Source organism: Nanorana parkeri, unplaced genomic scaffold (assembly GCF_000935625.1).
Source record: "Nanorana parkeri isolate BGI_ZX_2015 unplaced genomic scaffold, ASM93562v1 scaffold127, whole genome shotgun sequence".
NCBI classification, from domain to species: domain Eukaryota; kingdom Metazoa; phylum Chordata; class Amphibia; order Anura; family Dicroglossidae; genus Nanorana; species Nanorana parkeri.
In genome coordinates this window covers 667,951-685,757 of record NW_017306395.1, presented here as the reverse complement: position 1 = coordinate 685,757, position 17,807 = coordinate 667,951, and the positions used below count along the sequence as shown (strand labels likewise).

The 17,807-nt window shown below is 41.9% G+C and overlaps 1 protein-coding gene across 1 annotated transcript in view; it reads left to right on the top strand.

Annotated features, from left to right (window-relative positions):
• CPXM2 (carboxypeptidase X, M14 family member 2) overlaps positions 1 to 15,204 on the top strand; it is a 72,293-nt gene extending 57,089 nt beyond the window's left edge. Inside the window, exons 14-15 of the mRNA XM_018553708.1 lie at positions 3,254 to 3,353; positions 14,124 to 15,204. Coding sequence (XP_018409210.1) covers positions 3,254 to 3,353; positions 14,124 to 14,374 — 351 coding nt within the window. The 3' untranslated portion in view covers positions 14,375 to 15,204. The remainder of the gene's footprint in view (positions 1 to 3,253; positions 3,354 to 14,123) is intronic.
• Positions 15,205 to 17,807: the final 2,603 nt, after the last annotated feature.

The window sequence follows — 17,807 nt, the reverse complement described above, 5'->3', positions numbered from 1 at the left end:
TGGATATCTAGCAGAAGAGAAGCAAAAGGAGTGCCTCTATAGTGTAAAAGGCGATTTTATTCAATATTAAAAAACAGCTGAAAAGTACTAACAAACAACCAACAATGGTAACATGCTTGTAGTGATAAGATCTCAGAATGGTAGAGGATGGACGAACCGATGAGGCTTAAAAGTGCTGGTGAAGAGCTAAATCATTCTCGATGCACATCTTCCTCCAGTTGACACGTGACACGCCAAACCCCTTTTGTCACAACCTGCAGGTTCTTCACCAGCACTTTTAAGCCTCATCTGTTTGTCCATCCTCAACCATCCTGAGATCTTATCACTACAAGCATGTTACCATTGGTTGTTTGTGAGTACCTTTCAGTAGTTTTTTAATATCGAATAAAATCGCATTTTACACAATGGAGGCATTCTTTTTGCTTCTCTTCTGCTAGAGAAACAAGAAGTTTGCATGTTGAGTTTTATCCCATTAAACAATTTCGGGGCCTCTTTTTAAAAGTCAGCAATATAACTGCTTTTCACCCCATATTGCTGCTAGATATTTCTTCAAATTTAAAATGGAAAGTTTTGAAGTAGATGGGGAGGGAAAAAGGTATCAAATAGCCGGTTTGGTTAAAAAAATGCAGAAAAATAATTATGGAATTAAAATAATAGTGTGAAAAATGGCAGATCTTATAACAACCACCAGAGAGAATTCTCATTCCATCTTCCCGCCAATGGAAATAATGGATTACAGCTGGCTTAGCGTGGCATATGTTTTTGGCAAATAAAAGTTGAGAAAGTCTCTAAAAATTGATGAAATAATCTGTGAAACAGATTTTGCTGTGTTTTTTTTCACCTTAAATGAAATGTGGCAAAAATCAGTGGAGAGAATGCCCAGAGCAGCCCAGAGAGGGAATATAAAACACAGGAGTTTGCTTTAGGCAAAACAGCTACTAAGAACGCTTGCAGAGATGCATGTGAATGAACACTGGTTATTCAGATAGTGGATATTGCAACATACAATGTGGTGCTGTTTTCACACATTTTTTAGGGCATAGGGAAGTAGAGTTTTTTCAACATTTTTTCTTTTTAAGATACAGAGGGGAATTTATCAAAACTGAAGCAGACAAAATCTGGAGCAGCTTTGCACAGCAGCCAATCAGTTTCCATCTTTCTTTTTCAAAGCTTAACTGAACAAACTGAAGAAACAATCTGATTGGTTGCTATGGGCAACTGCTCCACATTCTGCCTGCTCCAGTTTTGATAAATTCCCCCCACAGTATATATATTTCTTATTGTATTGTATATATAAGAGATCAGAGTTATGCTAATAATAATAATCTCAATATTGTGTAGAATAGTGATGAGGCTAGGCTTGGAGCAAACCCAGTTCTCCTGAGTCTGCCTAAGCCCACTCAAAACTCTGGCCACCACCCCTTTCTGCCAACCCAATCAGTTGAGGCACATTCCCTAACTAGAAGCTATGCATCACAATGGGGCGGGGAATACCCACGCCGCAACTGCTGTCACGGATTGGTTCAGGAGGCAGAGGTGGTGAGACTGCGCTTGGAGCAAACCCAGTTCTACTGAGTTTGCCTAAGCCCACTCAAAACTCTGGCCACCACCCCTTTCTGCCAACCCAATCAGTTGAGGCACATTCCCTAACAAGCAGCTATGCATCACAAAGGGGTGGGGAATACCTCCGCCGTAACTTCTGCCATGTATTGGTTCAGGAGGCAGAGGTGGTGCTCAGAGTTTTGAGTGGGTTTGGGTGAACCGCGTTTGCACCAACCGCAGTCTCATCACGAGTGTAGAACTGTTTTAAGACCTTATTGCTGTGTACATTTTTTAATTATACATTCTAAGGCCAAAAAGCATGTGAATACCCCTCCAAATTATTGAGTTCTTGTGTTTCCAGTGAAGAGTACTAATGATGCTACAACAACTTTAAGGTAAACACATAAGGACATGGTTTGATAAGTTTGGAGTGGAAGAACTCAAGTGCCCTGCACAGACCTCCACCCTGCTGAAAACTTGACGGATGAATTGAAATGGCGATTGTGAGCCAGGTCGTCTCATCCAAAATCAGCACCTGACCTCACAAATGCTCTTTTGGCTGAGTGGACACAGCTTTTATAACACCTCCTTAAGGCTGTAAAATGCAGATGGAAGGGACATTATTGACGAAATGAATCAATTCTAACTATATTATATTTTCTTACACTCTATTCACTAAAAAACAATAGTTCAAACTTTTAGAAAGCAGTAAAATTCACTTTAGTTTGCTTACATTTTACTTCAAATATCAAGTAATTGTTCACATCACACATTGTTATTTTAGCTGATGGCCAACAGGGATAGATATTTATGAAAGCTGAAAGGAAGGAGTGAGCTCACTGTGGGCATCAATCATATTTAATAGTAGCCCAAAGTAAAGGCGGGGGCGGAGAAGTGGTACCAAGTCTGAAGGCTCCGAAATATCCCGTCTCCTTATGACATGCAGTCATATAGCACAGTAGCATGGAGGGTGGTTCACAAGACTAACTGGGGAATTCACAAAGGCTGCCTGCTGCACCTAATAGCATTTGTCCTGCCTTCGTGACGGTATCTGCAACAAATTCACATACATGCCATGAATGTGTATTCAAATTTGTTAGTATTGGTTTTAAATCTGAAATGTAAGTTACTTCAGATCTATTAATATAGTCAAAGCTGTATAGTTTTAATAATTCATTATTTAGTTAACTCTTCAATTGATCAGTCCCCCCCCATGCCCCCACCCCCAGTCCATTCTACTAATATGTGCCTTCACCCATTGGGTTCATTTCTTGTCCATTCAGCGACTATAATGATGTCCTGTAACTCACACAGGTTTAAAGGCGTTTAAAAATCTGTAGATCACATCCATATAATACATAGCAGACAAGTGAGCAACAGATAACTAGAGCCAACAGTGTGATGACCAGGAAAGCTTTCTATGCACATTTTACATAATTGTTCATATTATGTTTGATATTTTTACATAATAGTGTAATAATGGAGGAAAAACAAAGATATTCTGGTTCAGCAAGGCTTGTAGGCAATAGATGTTCACTCAAGCACAGGTATTTGTGCACAGCAATAGTAAAATCATTATTCTGCAGTCCAAGTTTTGCATGGAAAATATCTTGAATTCTTACAAGCTTGTAATTCTTTGTACTGTTGAATATTACTAGAATTGTTTCATTATTGATGTCAATCTTGTGTTTATTCCCCTATGTTTCTCCAGGTTCACCGTGGGATTAAGGGCATTGTGAAAGATATTTATGGCCGAGGAATAGGAAATGCTGTCATATCTGTGGAAGGAATCAATCATGACATTCGTACAGGTCAGTGATATTAGTATTCAAAAGCTGAACATTCTGTTTTTACATGGAGTGAGATAGGGCTTGATTTCCTGCTGGGCTGGATCTCTGGAAGTTAGGTAGGGAAGTCTCTTTAAACCTTTGCTATGCAATTGAGTTACATCCTTAAAGCTGAAAGGTGTCTTTATTCACCTTGAGTTAATTACTCCATATATTTCTAAGAGAGACAAGTAGGGTGCACATGTATGCATATGGAGAGTATAGCTCAAAATGAACATTATTACTACTGCTGTCTTGAAGGAGAACTATGGGGTTAAGGCTTTTCCGCATAGTTCTCCTTAGGGTAACGGGAGGACACAAACTAGCGTCCTCCCGTCAACCTAGGCTCAGTATACTGAGTATACTGAGATGCCGCAGCTGAAGCGGATCCCGACAATTGTGCCGGGATCCGCCCAGCTGCGTGACTGACAGCTGGCTCTGCCTATCTAAAGGCAGAGCCAGCTGTACCCGCCCCTCCCCCATCCGTTCCGCCAGTCAGCGCTGGCGGATCGGAGCGGGGGGAATCCAGCCCCTCCCCTGTCACAGCAGAGAGCCATGACAGGATCGAGAGGTGAGCGAACGCCGGTATGTGTTCGCTCACCTCCCGATCTACTGAGCCGCCCTGTGACAGTCTCATTGTCACAGGTCGGCTAGAACTATGAGGTGAGTGAAAAGCACTCACCTCATAGTTCTCCTTTAAAGAAAGCTAATCATGACTGGGCTTATCCAAAAATCGGAATATTTCATCTTAAATATTTGTGGTTTACTTCTAAACGTATTGTGTTTCCCCCCATTTTCAGGTTTACTTACTCTGTATGAGTCTGAAGCTGGCCATAGACCAGCAGAAGTTCGATTTTCTAACTGTTTATAGGATCAAATCGACCACAGTGATGAAAAAAATTGAAGGAACAGGATGGAATTTGTTTCTCGAATTAACAAAACTCTAACAGTGAATGTGGTTTTCATTTGGGAAACTCCATTCATTTCAAAATTGTACGTTAAAATCAAACAAAATTTTGATTTTCATTTTATAAGATGCTGATGGCATTACTGAACGTTCTGTTTTAATAGGAGTTTTAATATGTACGTTCCAATGAAAATCTACCTGTGCATGGCCAGCTTGACTCTTCAACTTGAGTCAGGGGGGTAAGAGGTCATCCTGGTATCTGTCTAATTTCACGTAATACACATTCAGGAGCTGGAAAACAGTGTGTGCACTTAGGCAGGGCAGCAACTGTCAAATGTCAAGTAACCTATGGCACTCCCTACAAAGCTTCAGACTCATCCAGTAAGTGAAGCTAAATAAAGGAGGAAATATAAGTTTTTTCATAAGTAAGCCATTATAGTTATTCAAGACTGAACACTCATATTCTTGTGTAAGTCCAGTTGTGACTGGCTCTCATTAAAACCAGGTGCAGCCTTTAAAGGACAAAGAAGGGGTTTTAGGAGGTTTGCTGACCAGAGTCCCAGAGACATTAAAAAAACTTAAAGGAGGATTAAATCCTACCCAATCATACCCAAAATGACACGATATACTGTATAATAGCTGGAATTGAAGGCTAAGTTCATATTGGAAGCTGAAGTGCTATAAACGTGAATATTTTACAGGCTCCGTTTTAGCCTGTGCTGAAAAAACTTTGACCTGCATGTGCAAAATAATTTTTGATCATGTACTTGTCTCTCTTGTGCTATAGTAGTCTTTCATGGCAGTCTTCTGCAATATGGCAACTGCATTAGATTTCTTTGAAGGCTTTCGTGTTGTGCAGAAAATGTATTTTGGTGATTCAAAATGATGTATGTGCTGAACCCGTGCCCCACCCCATCCACAGAAATAGTAATATGATCCATGGAAACAAAATATACCAGTTGCTGTTTTGTAATACGTGATCTTGCATCTTATTAGCCTGTCGCCATAGTGCACTACTGTTATTGCAGCATTAGTTATGGAATCTCTGGCTAAACTTTTGGACTTCAGCTCTCTCTGGTGACGTCGTTGGACTGGGCAAAGAGAGGTGGGAGCATTCGCTAGCCAATACCCATGCTTGATGTTTGCATAGAAGCCTCTGAGACCGCTGCGCCTTAGGTAATATTAAATTATAGTGAGTAGCATTAATTGTTATGAGTCACTTGGCTGAGCTGTAGTGTTAACGCAGGTATGAGAGGTCAGTTGGATGGAGTCCCAGAAGAGTAATATCAGAAGGGTCACACTTTTGAATATTCTGACATTATGTCTTGTCCTCTGCAGTGACTTTCTCATTAAAGAACAGCTCCAGGCCTGTAATAAATTAACCTTTGCAGTGTGGCTACCCCCGCTCTGCAAGGGATAAGTGCTCGTTTTGGTCTAGGTCTAAAACAAAAAGATATACTTGCCCAATCTTTACTCCCACCTAGCTGCTAGACCGGTCCCTGCAGCCACTTCTTCTCTGGGCTCTGGCGGTCTAAGTATCCGTGATGTCCCACATCCTGCATGATATAGCTCTTTGTGCTGTCACTGATTGTAGCTGCCACAGTGTTTACAGTACATGTAAACCCTAACAATTAATTTATCCTGTTTGGGCCCTTCTGGTCTGTTAAATATACCCTTGAAAGTGTTTTGCTATATCAGTTCAATAAGTGCAAAAAAAACTCTTTGGTCCTTCCAGAAATCTTGAGAGTTGATTATGTTCTGTGCGCTCTGCCCTCTGCTGCAATCTTATCAGTTCATATTTTCCCCATTTCTTTGTGGACTATAAAATACAAAAGGAAAGAAGGAGGTATTTTGTAGCCCTGTCCTATGCTCCTCCATAGATACAGTGTGGTGAATGAGTGTTGTCACTGTAGGACAAGAAATATGTTACTGGCAGGATCATCCAAAAAAATAAAGATAAAGTTAGAAAAAAAATAAAACGAATGCAGCCACTTTATCGAAGGACTGGTAAGCTGCAGTATATTACATGGTTGTTCTTGGGTTTTATTTAAACTTTAAGATTTTCCTGCAAGAACAAGTTCACGTTAATGGTTCCAAACCAGCCCAGTGTACTTCCCTTCCCTTCGCTCTCCAGGTGCTCTGTTTGGAGGATGTTTGCTACCCAACTTTGAGCTTACACAGGGCTGATGACTCTCTCCCAGACCCCCATGTGACAGCTTGGTGTTGAACAGCCAATCACCAAACACCAGTGCTGTCACATGGGAAAACATTGAGTCACATGCTCTCCATACTCTGAAGACCTGAGTATTTTTCTTTGCAGCTGAGTGGCATGGGAGTGAAGGAAAGGCAAATGTGGATCCTGCATGGTTTTATGCAGAACAGACTCTCTTCTCTTATGATTCTTAAGCTTTAAAATCAAAATCACCTTGCTGATGTCATTACTCGCATGCAAACAGTAAATTAGTATTCCTAGTCTTTGTGCCACTTTTATAGCTTTAGAATTGCTTGTATCAAGTGAGGTTTCAAAACTACAGTTTAAATGGTTTCTTTTTGTATTACGTGCCTCATATCCTCCGGCAGAGAAAAACACAGACTGCCAATACTGATATTCTTCTAAAAAAGCTAGTTGCCTGGCTGTCCCTGATCATAATGCTTTAATTAATGTATTGAAGCCAGAGGGTCAACATGACAGCCAGGTAACTAGCTTATCAGAAGCAGGTCAGCAATGGCAGCCTCCATCTCTTCTCTGCCTTTTGGCTAAGATCAAGTGTAGCATCTGTTCTTATCAGTTTTCAGGGAAGAACAACACTATCCTCGTCCCGGTAGATGGTTGTTTAAAACTCCTTGGAGTAATAGGTGGGTGCCGGAGGGGTTTCTTTTCCTCCTGGGTTGATTCTGACAGGGTTATGCCAGGCTTGTCCTCAGTTGTAGGCAGTAACTCTTCTGGTGCTAATGCCTTCTGGTAGGGATTGGGCTGCGCTTGTCTAGCCGGAGGGTTCGGGGCGCACAGAGGCCCACGGTACTGTGCCTCCTGGGAGTGGCCTCTCAGGGTGTGCTGGATAATCACTTGGGTTTGGGACCCCACTTGATTCACCTGCACTAGGTCATGGCACTCAAGCTTTTTCTGCACCATGCTTCTTGGGCAGGCCTTCTGGCTAGCCTCTGGCAATTTTTATACCTTGGCCGTATGGCGTGCCAGGTTTTTGCACAGGCACTTATTTATTTTAAGCACTATTTTTATGCATGGATACCCTTTTGACTTCACAGAAGCCGGAGGGTGCGGGTACCTTTGGGACCCATTCCTGAAGTTGGGGAGGAGGTTATGTGGCCTCTTTGGGCTTCCCTGCCTCTTCCCACTCGGGGGTCTCTCTTCGGGGAAGCCCCCACCTAGTAGTCGAGGGACCTGTTTCGGCAGGTCCCGGAGGATCGGGGTCCGCCGGCCTTTGGGCAGGTGGACCTAAGTCGTCCTTGCCCCTGTCAGGAGCCTTGCGCCCCGGGGTGTTCAGGAAATCGAGGCCCTTCCTCATTAGAGGAAGACCACAGCACCCTCGTGCACTTTTTTTTAGTGTGTAGTGATTTCACTATTCACTTTTTTTGTTCACAGGGGTTTCTTTTTGGATGCATGAACTGCGGACTTCAACAACAAAAAGCCTCCATATTACTGTCATGATAGGGTTACTTAAAGAGGAATCTGTAGGGCTTCATTAAATAGTTCATCTACAAGGACCCCTAGAAACTAGATTATGTTGGGGCCCCTATAAATTCCTCTTCCTCCCATAGTGTACGCCATTCATCATTACAGCCCATAATATTTGCTAGGATACACAAATAAAACACTCGTATTCCTAATGCTGGCATGCGAAAGCATTTCTTGCAGCTTATAACTACTTCAGCCTTTGTAGCTCTGGGGACGTGGAGTTACACATTCTCTGGAAATATCTCCCGCCTTAATGACTTTGCCTGATGGAAAGCTACTTTTATCCTCTCCTTGTCTGTACCCCACCTCTGGCACAACCAAAGGTGTGCACAATAATCTGCTGCTGAAGCCATTTATTACCCATAACCCTCTGCAGGGTGAATAGAAACAGACCTTGTTACAGTGCACCTACAATATCCTCTATGCTAGGAGTGAGGTCTATACAAGCCTCTCATCTTTGTTAAATGGCTAGAAAATGAGGTGGTGCAGAGAAGGCGCATGAAATAACATTTATAGACTATACAATTATTGTGTGTTTTTCCAGAGTTCTCATTGTGATGTGATTCCATCTTTATTTTTGTAACCTTCAATTTTATACAGTGCACCTCATATATGAAGCTCTTGGATTAGAAACCATTATGTTTGGCAAATACTTGGCCGACATTTCTTAAAGCAGTAACAGATGTGAGATATTAAAGACAAGAGATATTCAGGATAAAATGTAATTCTCTTATATGGTAGGGGTCCCTTCTGTTAATAATACAGAGGGGTCCTCACTTACACAGCCCACTTTAAACAACATGGGGGTACCACTGTTTTTTGAAGTGTACCAGTGCCCAGACTGTGGACATTGAACTATTTACATATTCTTAGCAACAGGAAAAGAGCTTTGAAGAGGAGGTATCACCACATAAAAACAAAAATATTTGTTGAATTCCCCAAGGGACCTGTAGCTGCTATGGTTGCTGAGCCAGCAGGGATGATAGCACCCCCCACCACTGCCCAACCATTCTGTTCACAAGTGGGTGAATATGGAATGAGGTCTAATTGCCATCTTTGGCAACAGGCAACTTCTGGAGATGAGCCCTGTCATTCAGTACAAAAGGGGGAGAAGTCAGCTGGAATTTCAACACAAGCACCTTGGGGAAGATATACAGGGAGGAGAAGTTATATAAACTATTTTGCCAGCAATGACTGATCCTCTGATCAGTCGGTGCTGGCTGGGCTGTATGATCAGCCAACTGCTAGTAAACATACGTTGCACTGACTGAGGCAAAATAGTTTGTATAACTTCCCCAAGGTACATCCAGCCAGCCAGGGGGACCTCCTTCTCTGCATCCTCTGTTGCTTGGATGTGCCTTGGGGAAGTTTTACAAAACATTCTTCCACAGTCAGCCCTGGCGGGGCTGTGTTATAAGTCTAAGTGGTAACAGCTATAACCATTGCACATAATCACCCATCTAAACTCTGATTATAATGTTATACTATTTGGTGAGAATCTCAGAGAGAGCGTAGTGTCTACAGTGCTGTACTCTAGCTTACACATAAGAACGCCCATTGGGCTTCACGCTGGGGTGGCGCTTACAACCAGCACTAAAATAAATGTGCATGGATGTGAAAGAGACAGAGTGCTACATGCCCTTTAAAACAAGCCATCCCTCACCTCTCTTGCTACTTGTACCATAAAGTAATTTATTCTCAAAGATTTTTAAAGATCTCAACAAAAACTCAAATAGAGTGGGCAGGCTGCCAAAATTATGCTACAGTAGACAGTAAAGGGGTATAGATTTGGGATCTCCATGCCTCTGTTGTGAACTTTTAAGATACATTTCCCCAAAATACCTATAGCTACAGAGGTGAATGAGGCTTAACATGCTTTTACAGCTTGTTCAATATACTTTAGTGTGCATACAGTGGGCACAGATTCACTTTAATTATTCAGAAGTATAACTGTTTAGACTGCACTGGAGACTTTATGCATCTATGTTGGTAAGCAGCTTTCAAATTTCACTAGCAGGTGATACCGTGGCTAAAATGTATCTTATTAACTTTCAATCCAGTATTGATGAAAGCATAACAATCATTTAAATTACCTTAATTCTAACGGCACCTACTCTCCCTCTCCATGATGTCTACCCAATGCTGGAGCAACAGGAAGGAGATGGCTGAATGACAACAAACACACTGTGACATAAATGTATTTATTTTATGAAATATTTATTTGAATATTTTTTGAGTAAAAGCTGATTACATACTTTAAAGGCCAACTCCATCCAAACTGATATTTGTTTTCCGGGAGGTCACCATGGGATTGAAACACCGCTCAGCTTGTTAGATATCTTGGAGTATCTAAGGGTGAGATCCTTTGCCTTGCGTATGACAGTGAGCATGCCCCCCCAGTATGATGTTGTTATCTGACATTAACGTGCCTAGATTTACAACACAGAAGATGATTCTTCCTTATCATCCATGTAATTATGACCAGAGAAGAACATGGTGTTACCCTTATCCAAAACATAGGCAGAAGGAGCTGTAGACAAATTAAGGGAGTATTAATTAAAATCTGAATAGAAATTTATTACTGAGCTTTAATGGATTTCAACTCACCTTCCCGAATGTTGCAATAAACTAATACCACTTGTTGTATGTACACACATAGACGAACAAACCTCCATGCTTGCAGAGTAACAAAGTAAAGCGTAATATCAAATAAAGTGTGTTTAAAGAATGGAACTTTACTAAATGGAAACCTATCTACAAATGCTATAAAAGCAAGCTAATGGAGATTGGAGAGGCAATGGGTCCTTAAAATACAGGGATTAGGCACTTCTTACTTACAAATGAGTTCACATAGATCCATGTACTATTGACAGTGAAAGAAATGATTTTGCCTGCACATACACTGTCATGGTTTTGCTGTTGTGTTTGTAGGGAAGGTTAGAAGGCAGTAGCTAATGTTTCATTGTGGCATTCAAGAAAGAATGTTGATAGAACCAGCGTATCTCAGAGACAGCTTTGTACTACAGATTATTGTTGTGAGTAAAAATGTGCTGAAATATATCCACAAATTGAATACTGAATTTCTGATTGTGGAAGATAAAAGCAGATGTGTTACTTGGGAGTGTTCTATCTCTAAATACATTATTACTCACAGAATGTCTGTGCCCTGGATGCTTCAGTGGTGCTTCTACAGTTTGATGCCATGGACAGCACTCCTTCCAATGGAGAGGAGGACATATTCTCTTCAACTCAGGTTAAGCTTAAATAGTTGCATTTCAGCTGCAAGTTTTGGCTTTTGATGGCTCATAGCCCCTTGTCTGATATTTTAAGCCCATCTCTGGGATAAAATTAAGTAGAAGTAATAGGAAACTCCCCAAAATGATGGTATATTCCACCTCTGACAGCCATCTCTGGAACAAGTGTCCTTAATGGAAGATTTCCCCTCTACTCCTCTAATGTTGACAACTGAAAAATTCAGAATTTCTAATTTTCTCTTCCAGTGCCCAGGGAAAATAGTGACTAAGATCTCACCAAAAAATAAGAATCTGACGGATCCTTCAACACTCCAAAATATGAAAAAAAAAGTTTGGCATTATACTCAAAACCCTGAACTCTAGTTATGCATTCATAACACAGAATCATGACGTGTATTGTAAGTGGAAGTAGCAAAAGAACCTGATTCGGTCTGCAAAGCAGAACTTAGACTTGGAGAAGGAGGGTCAGCAGTGTCATTCTATGAGGGTGTTGTGCCATGTACAGTGATGTCAGTCTAAATTATGGGACATGCTTACAGAAGGGTAGAGCACACGTTTGACCATATCAGTGTGCTGCTGCTTCTCAATTGTCCAGTCACAGGCTGGTGCGTGGCTGTATTTCTTAAGAGAAATATGTAAGTAACCATTGCTTATCTCTACTGAAAATGATAGTTGCCTGGCTGTCATGCTCACTGCTTTGAGTCACTGACCAGGAACAAGTTACATAGTAATAGGATAAAGAATTTAGACTATTGTCCAATGCATGATTGCATGCTTTCTCCTGTGCCTGACTGTATTCTTTGGCAGGGGTGTATGAATCACCAGTCTGGCTGACAACAATTTCAAATCCTTTGCCAAGTAAAGCAGTACACGTATATGCATTCCATATTTTTTTTTTCAACAGCGGGCTCAGCTAAAATGTAACCAGGACAAATAAGTAAATTAAAAACACATACAGCAGGTTAATGGCAGCTGACTGGATCTTGTCCATCGTCTTTTATACCTTCCCAGATCAGCAGAAGAAGGAACGTAGATGAGTATCATTACTAGAAACATTACTTCTCATTCCACGCATTCTACAGCTTCCTATTTACAACACTTCAGATCCTTTTTGCCGTAGAAGCTGCGTGGAGCTTTGAAACAGACCCTTTCTTTTCTGATTTGAAGGACCAACATTGTTGAAATATTTTGGGTTGAAAAATAACTTATATTTCCCCAGCACAGAAATGGCTCCAGAAATATCCCGGGAAAAATAGCTCAAGGCAGGCGCATTTCGGGGCATTTCATTAACTAGCTGTATGTCTTCTCAAGTGTACAAGAAGAAAAAACTGTATCCCATTAATCTTCCCCTCCTTCTCTTTTATCCTAAAACAACCAGACTCTTAGGGAGAGCAGGATTAAGTATATGTTTCCCTATGTAATTAACAGTTCAGTAATTAGAAACTTACAGTAATACTGGGAATAATTCCAGCCGCCACATGCTGGGTGCATCCGCAGCCAGTATTAGTTTAAACCTCCCACGCTCTCTTCTGCTTTTTCTTTTTCAATAAAAGTAGCTCAGCTATCTCTTGATTATTTCTCAGCCCAGTCTGACGAACTTTAGAACTCTACGACAGGCTTAGCAAATATATATTGCCAGCCACGGTGGTGGCGCAGCATACACGGAATGGATAATGTCATTGGTAAAAGTAGTCTAGGCTCTGAGAAATAATACTATGTTGGTGCAGATTAACAGCCTTGTTCCTGTAGCTGGTACAGTGACTACATTGCATGTACCATTTTCCTGTACACTGCAAGTCTAGTCCCAGTCACACCCCAATAGAAACCGCCTCAGATGCCAGCTCTCCGCTGTCTCAGTAAAATGATCAATAGGTGGTGATGTAGCAGCTGTGGCCTGTGAACTCCTCCACTGATACATATTAAAAACAGCTGAAACCCAAAGAAATAATGGGAATCAATCTTAAAACCCAACTCTTGTATTATTTTCTTTTAAAATAACAACCCAACAGGGGTTACGAGAATGTTAAACAGCACCAGACAAGAGGTGGTACAATGGAATCTTGGTTGAAAATTTGCAATCTTGCTTATCCAAACCTTTGCGATAGTGGTGCCTCTAGTCCAGGGGTAGCCAAACTCCGGCCCTCCAGCTGTGGTGAAACTACAAATCCCATGATGCATCTCTCTCCAGGAGTCATGTCTGTGGCTGTGAGAATCTTGCACTGCCTCATGGGATTTGTAGTTCTACCACAGCTGGAGGGCCGGAGTTTGGTTACCCCTGCTCTAGTCTGACAACGGCTAGCAGTGCTGTCCCTCACATTTTGCTCAATGGTCTTCTAAACTTATGGAAGTGACAAGACAGTTGTGAATATAAGCTACAACTATTGTGAGAGCAAACCATGAATAAGGTATGAGAAAGTCCACCATCTATATTTGTTACTTGCTTACCTCCGTGATGCGGTCATCTTTCAAAACTGATGGTGTACACCAGGGAAAAGCAAATTCTGGCCTTCCAGCTGTGGTGCAACTACAAATCCCATGAGGCATTGCAAAACTGTGACAGCCACAGGCATGACTTCCAGAGACAGATGTATCATGAGATTTGTAGTTTCACCACAGCTGGAGGGCAGGAGCTTGGCTATTCCTTTCTTACACTCTTCTGCTAAGTTCTTTTATGATATGTGATGTTGGGATTTAGCATAGGAGGCCTGATTTTACCTAAATAAGAAACTTTAGTCACCTTATCTTGGAAACCTTCATATTCTACAAATGAATTGTTCACACATATACTGCATGTGCTAATATTATTTATAAAGTTCTTTAATATTATTTCAGTTCTTTAATATTATTTCAGTTCTTTAAATGTAGATGTTTTGCCTTTTTGTTTTTTTGTTTCTTAGGGAGTGATGGGGATTACTGGAGACTACTGAATCCAGGAGAGTATGCCGTTACAGCTCGAGCTGAAGGCTTCACGCCATCAACCAAGAACTGTGCAGTAGGATATGAGATGGGAGCCACACGTTGTGACTTTGTTCTGACAAAGTCAAACCTAGCACGTATTAAGGAAATAATGGAAAGAATGGGGAAGCAGCCGGCGAGCATGTCCCTGCAGCGTAGGAGAGTTCGCTTTAGACAAGGACGTCATGTCTAAACTACGCCAAGCTTGTTGTTACAGTTTCCTGAACTCAGTGGTTGAATGGAACACACAGGAAGTGGAAGGTTCTGATCCACTAACAACTCGCTCATAGGTAGAGCTTCTGAGAACTTTGCATATACTTTTTGACTTTTGTTGGCTTATAACCTCCAAATATGAATCTTTCAACGGAATTATATATATGAAAATCCCTTTCCTTTAATACAATAAGAACCTAAAGCTAGCCATTTCATAGACTCTCACTTTCAGTACAGAGAAAATATTATGCCTACACTTCGAACTTTTGAAAATAAGTCTTTACCATAAATGAGAGTGCAAATCGTTGCTTGGAATCAAGTGGCACCAATTAAAAAGTAAGTTTGAAATCGAGCATGAACACAAAATGAAAATTCAACTTACAGCAATGGAAACAATGGAAACAGAAGGAAAAAAGTACAAGACGGGATAATTTAACATGCAGCATTTTTATTCCAGAGGGCGAAGATCGCAATTACTAGATGTGGACTAGAACTGTTTTTCTAATTCTTTTCTGTCTTAATTGTTTCTGCCCTCTTGCAGCTCCTTATTAATATGACATTTAATCTGTTTTGTTTTCATACTATAAAACGGCATATTAGACATTAATCCTCCTGCTGCCGTAGAGAGCACACAGAATTTTCAAGGCTGAATTGTTTACTTATGCACTGTATCAGAATAAATGTTGTCAATTGGGTTATTTTAGAAATAAATAAGCTGCATATGGTAAACCGGGTTGAGCCACATGTTAGGATGAACAGAAGGCTTTACTGGGTGGGTTTTTTCCAGAAGAAAAATGTTACTGTTGGACAAGCATTATCATACTGAAGAAAGGTGCTCAGGACCATTGGTATTATCAATCTCAGTGTGGTCAGCCTTGTAAAATATAGAGGGACAGCTGCCTGAGCACTTCATCCCACACCTCTCTATAGGTGGCCATACACTGTACAACCATCGCAAGACCTTAGTCTTGCGATGGTTGTAAAGTGATTAAAAAAACGTACGATCTGCTCATCTTGGACAGGCAGATTGCACTCTCGATCCTCGCTAGCCCGCCCCCCTGAAGGGCGGGCTTCCGATGAGCGCAATGCTGAACAGGCAGTGTGCGCGTGCGCACACCGGCCCGTTCGGCATTTGTCCCCGGAGCACCGTTCAAACCAGCCGAAAATCGTACGATTTTCGGCTGGTTTTCTAGCGTGTTACTTAGACAAAAGAGGTGTGACCGTACAGTAGAAATGGTCGCACGTCTTCGTTCACACTGCTCGATTCTCATACGATCGCGGGATTTCCCGCGATTCTCGTACGAGAATCGGGCAGTGTATGGGCACCTTAAGGATTTCCATTGACTAGCCATTGTTCATCATGGGATCTCTAGGACTTTCTCAGGTCAAGTACCATCAAGTGACACTTGTCTAGATTATTAAATCACAATTAGTATCTGTCAACATTAGCAGAAATATGAATTGAGGTTGAACTGAGATATATGAACACCTCCCCATTCCTACTGGCCTGCAGCATAAGAACTGGGAGGGATTCTATGCAGCATATGGGGAAGTGGGGGCATCAACAGAATAAATCTCTATGGCCACTGATGGTAATTGATTAGATTGTGTACCAGTCATCCCATGTATACATCGAGATTAGTCCTGAATGATGCAGAGCACAATTTTCAAAACTGTTATATTATATAAATATATATATATATATCTACATTTTTTGCTTGGTATGCCCCTATAACTAGCAGGAATCTTAGAATAGGATGCATGGAAAAGTTAGTCTGGTAGAGCACACTTAGATGACAAATATAAAAAGTATTAAGCTCACTACAGGAATGAAGATACGAAGCACTCAAGAATAATACAGCGGAGAGACCAGGGAGGTGCCGGATATATGATATGTTTTTGGGCAACCTGCGGTTGAAGGGAACTGAATTGCTTGGGCTGTCCATACAATTAAAAATCTTTCATCTAGAATGACAGGAAGGAAGATGTGACATATCCATTTTCTAAATGATGTAGATGACATATAAATAAACAGTGAAATGATGGCTCCATTTTCCATGGGCAGAAGGGAATAAATCATAATCTTGCTTGTATGGGCTGAAAATCTCGGCTTATACTCGAGTATATACGGTAATTGCAGAGGTAAGTTATCAAACCCAAACCTGCTGATTATTGTACACATGCATATATAAGGTCATAATGTGTGGCGTCAAGCCACATCCACACTTACTGCAAGACACATTTTTAGAGAAGAGGCTGCCCTGTCTATATAGGTTTGTGGTGCAAACAGAACACATTTTACCAGTGAATCCCATAGACCCAGTTGCAGGGAAATGGCTTCTCTGGCTGGTAGATTTAAACGCGTGTAGACAGCAGCAGCTCACATTTCATCTGGAATTTGCTCCCCCTCCTGTGGAATAACTCTCAGCAGATGTGCTGACACTGGCTCACCCTAATGTGAAACTAATCCTCTACCCATACTTTAGCAAGAACACACACTCTATGGCTCAGGTTAGTTTCTTTTTATACTGGCAGACAACAAAAATGATCAAGGGTACCAGAGCAGCGAAGGTAGCTATATCATCCTGCAGAACATTTCCCATGAACTGTCAAGGGTAGTTTCAGATTTATTGCATGATATAAAACATTTAAAACAAATATAATGTTTAATATGCCTAAACTTTGGAAATAAATGACCCACCCACCCCTGCTGTGCTTATTAGTTGTTTAAAGGAGGAGAAAACAGATATTACAGATTACAGGGCTCCTTGCCACTGCTCCACCTCTTGTCTTCTCTCTACAGGCCCTGTGCCACTGCTCCACCTCTTCTCTGCTCACTGCAGGCCCTATGCCACTGCTCCACCTCGTCTTCTCTTTTCAGCTCCTGTGCCACTGCTCTACCTTCTGTCTTCTCTCTGCAGGCCCTGTGCACTGCCCCACCTCCTGTCTGCTCTCTGCAGGCGCTGTGCACTGTCCCACCCGTCTGCTCTCTGCAGGCCCTGTGCACTGCCCCACCTCCAGTCTGCACTCTGCAGGCCCTGTGCCACTGTTCTACCTCCTGTCTGCTCTCTACAGGGCCTGTGCCACTGCTCTGACTCCTGTGTTCTCTTTGCAGGCCCGGTGCCACTGCCCCACCTCCTGTCTGCTCTCTGCAGGCGCTGTGCACTGTTCTACCTCCTGTATGCTCTCTGCAGGCCCCTTGCCACTGTTCCACCTCCTGTATGCTCCCTGCAGGCCCTGTGCCATTGTTCCACCTCCTGTCTTCTCTCTTCAGCCCCTGTGCAAAAGCACTGGCTCCTGTCTGCTCTATGCAGGCCCTGTGCATTGCCCCACCTCCTACCTGCTCTCTGAAGGCTCTGTGCACTGCCCCACTTTCTGTCTGCTCTCTGCAGGCCCTGTGCACTACCCCACCA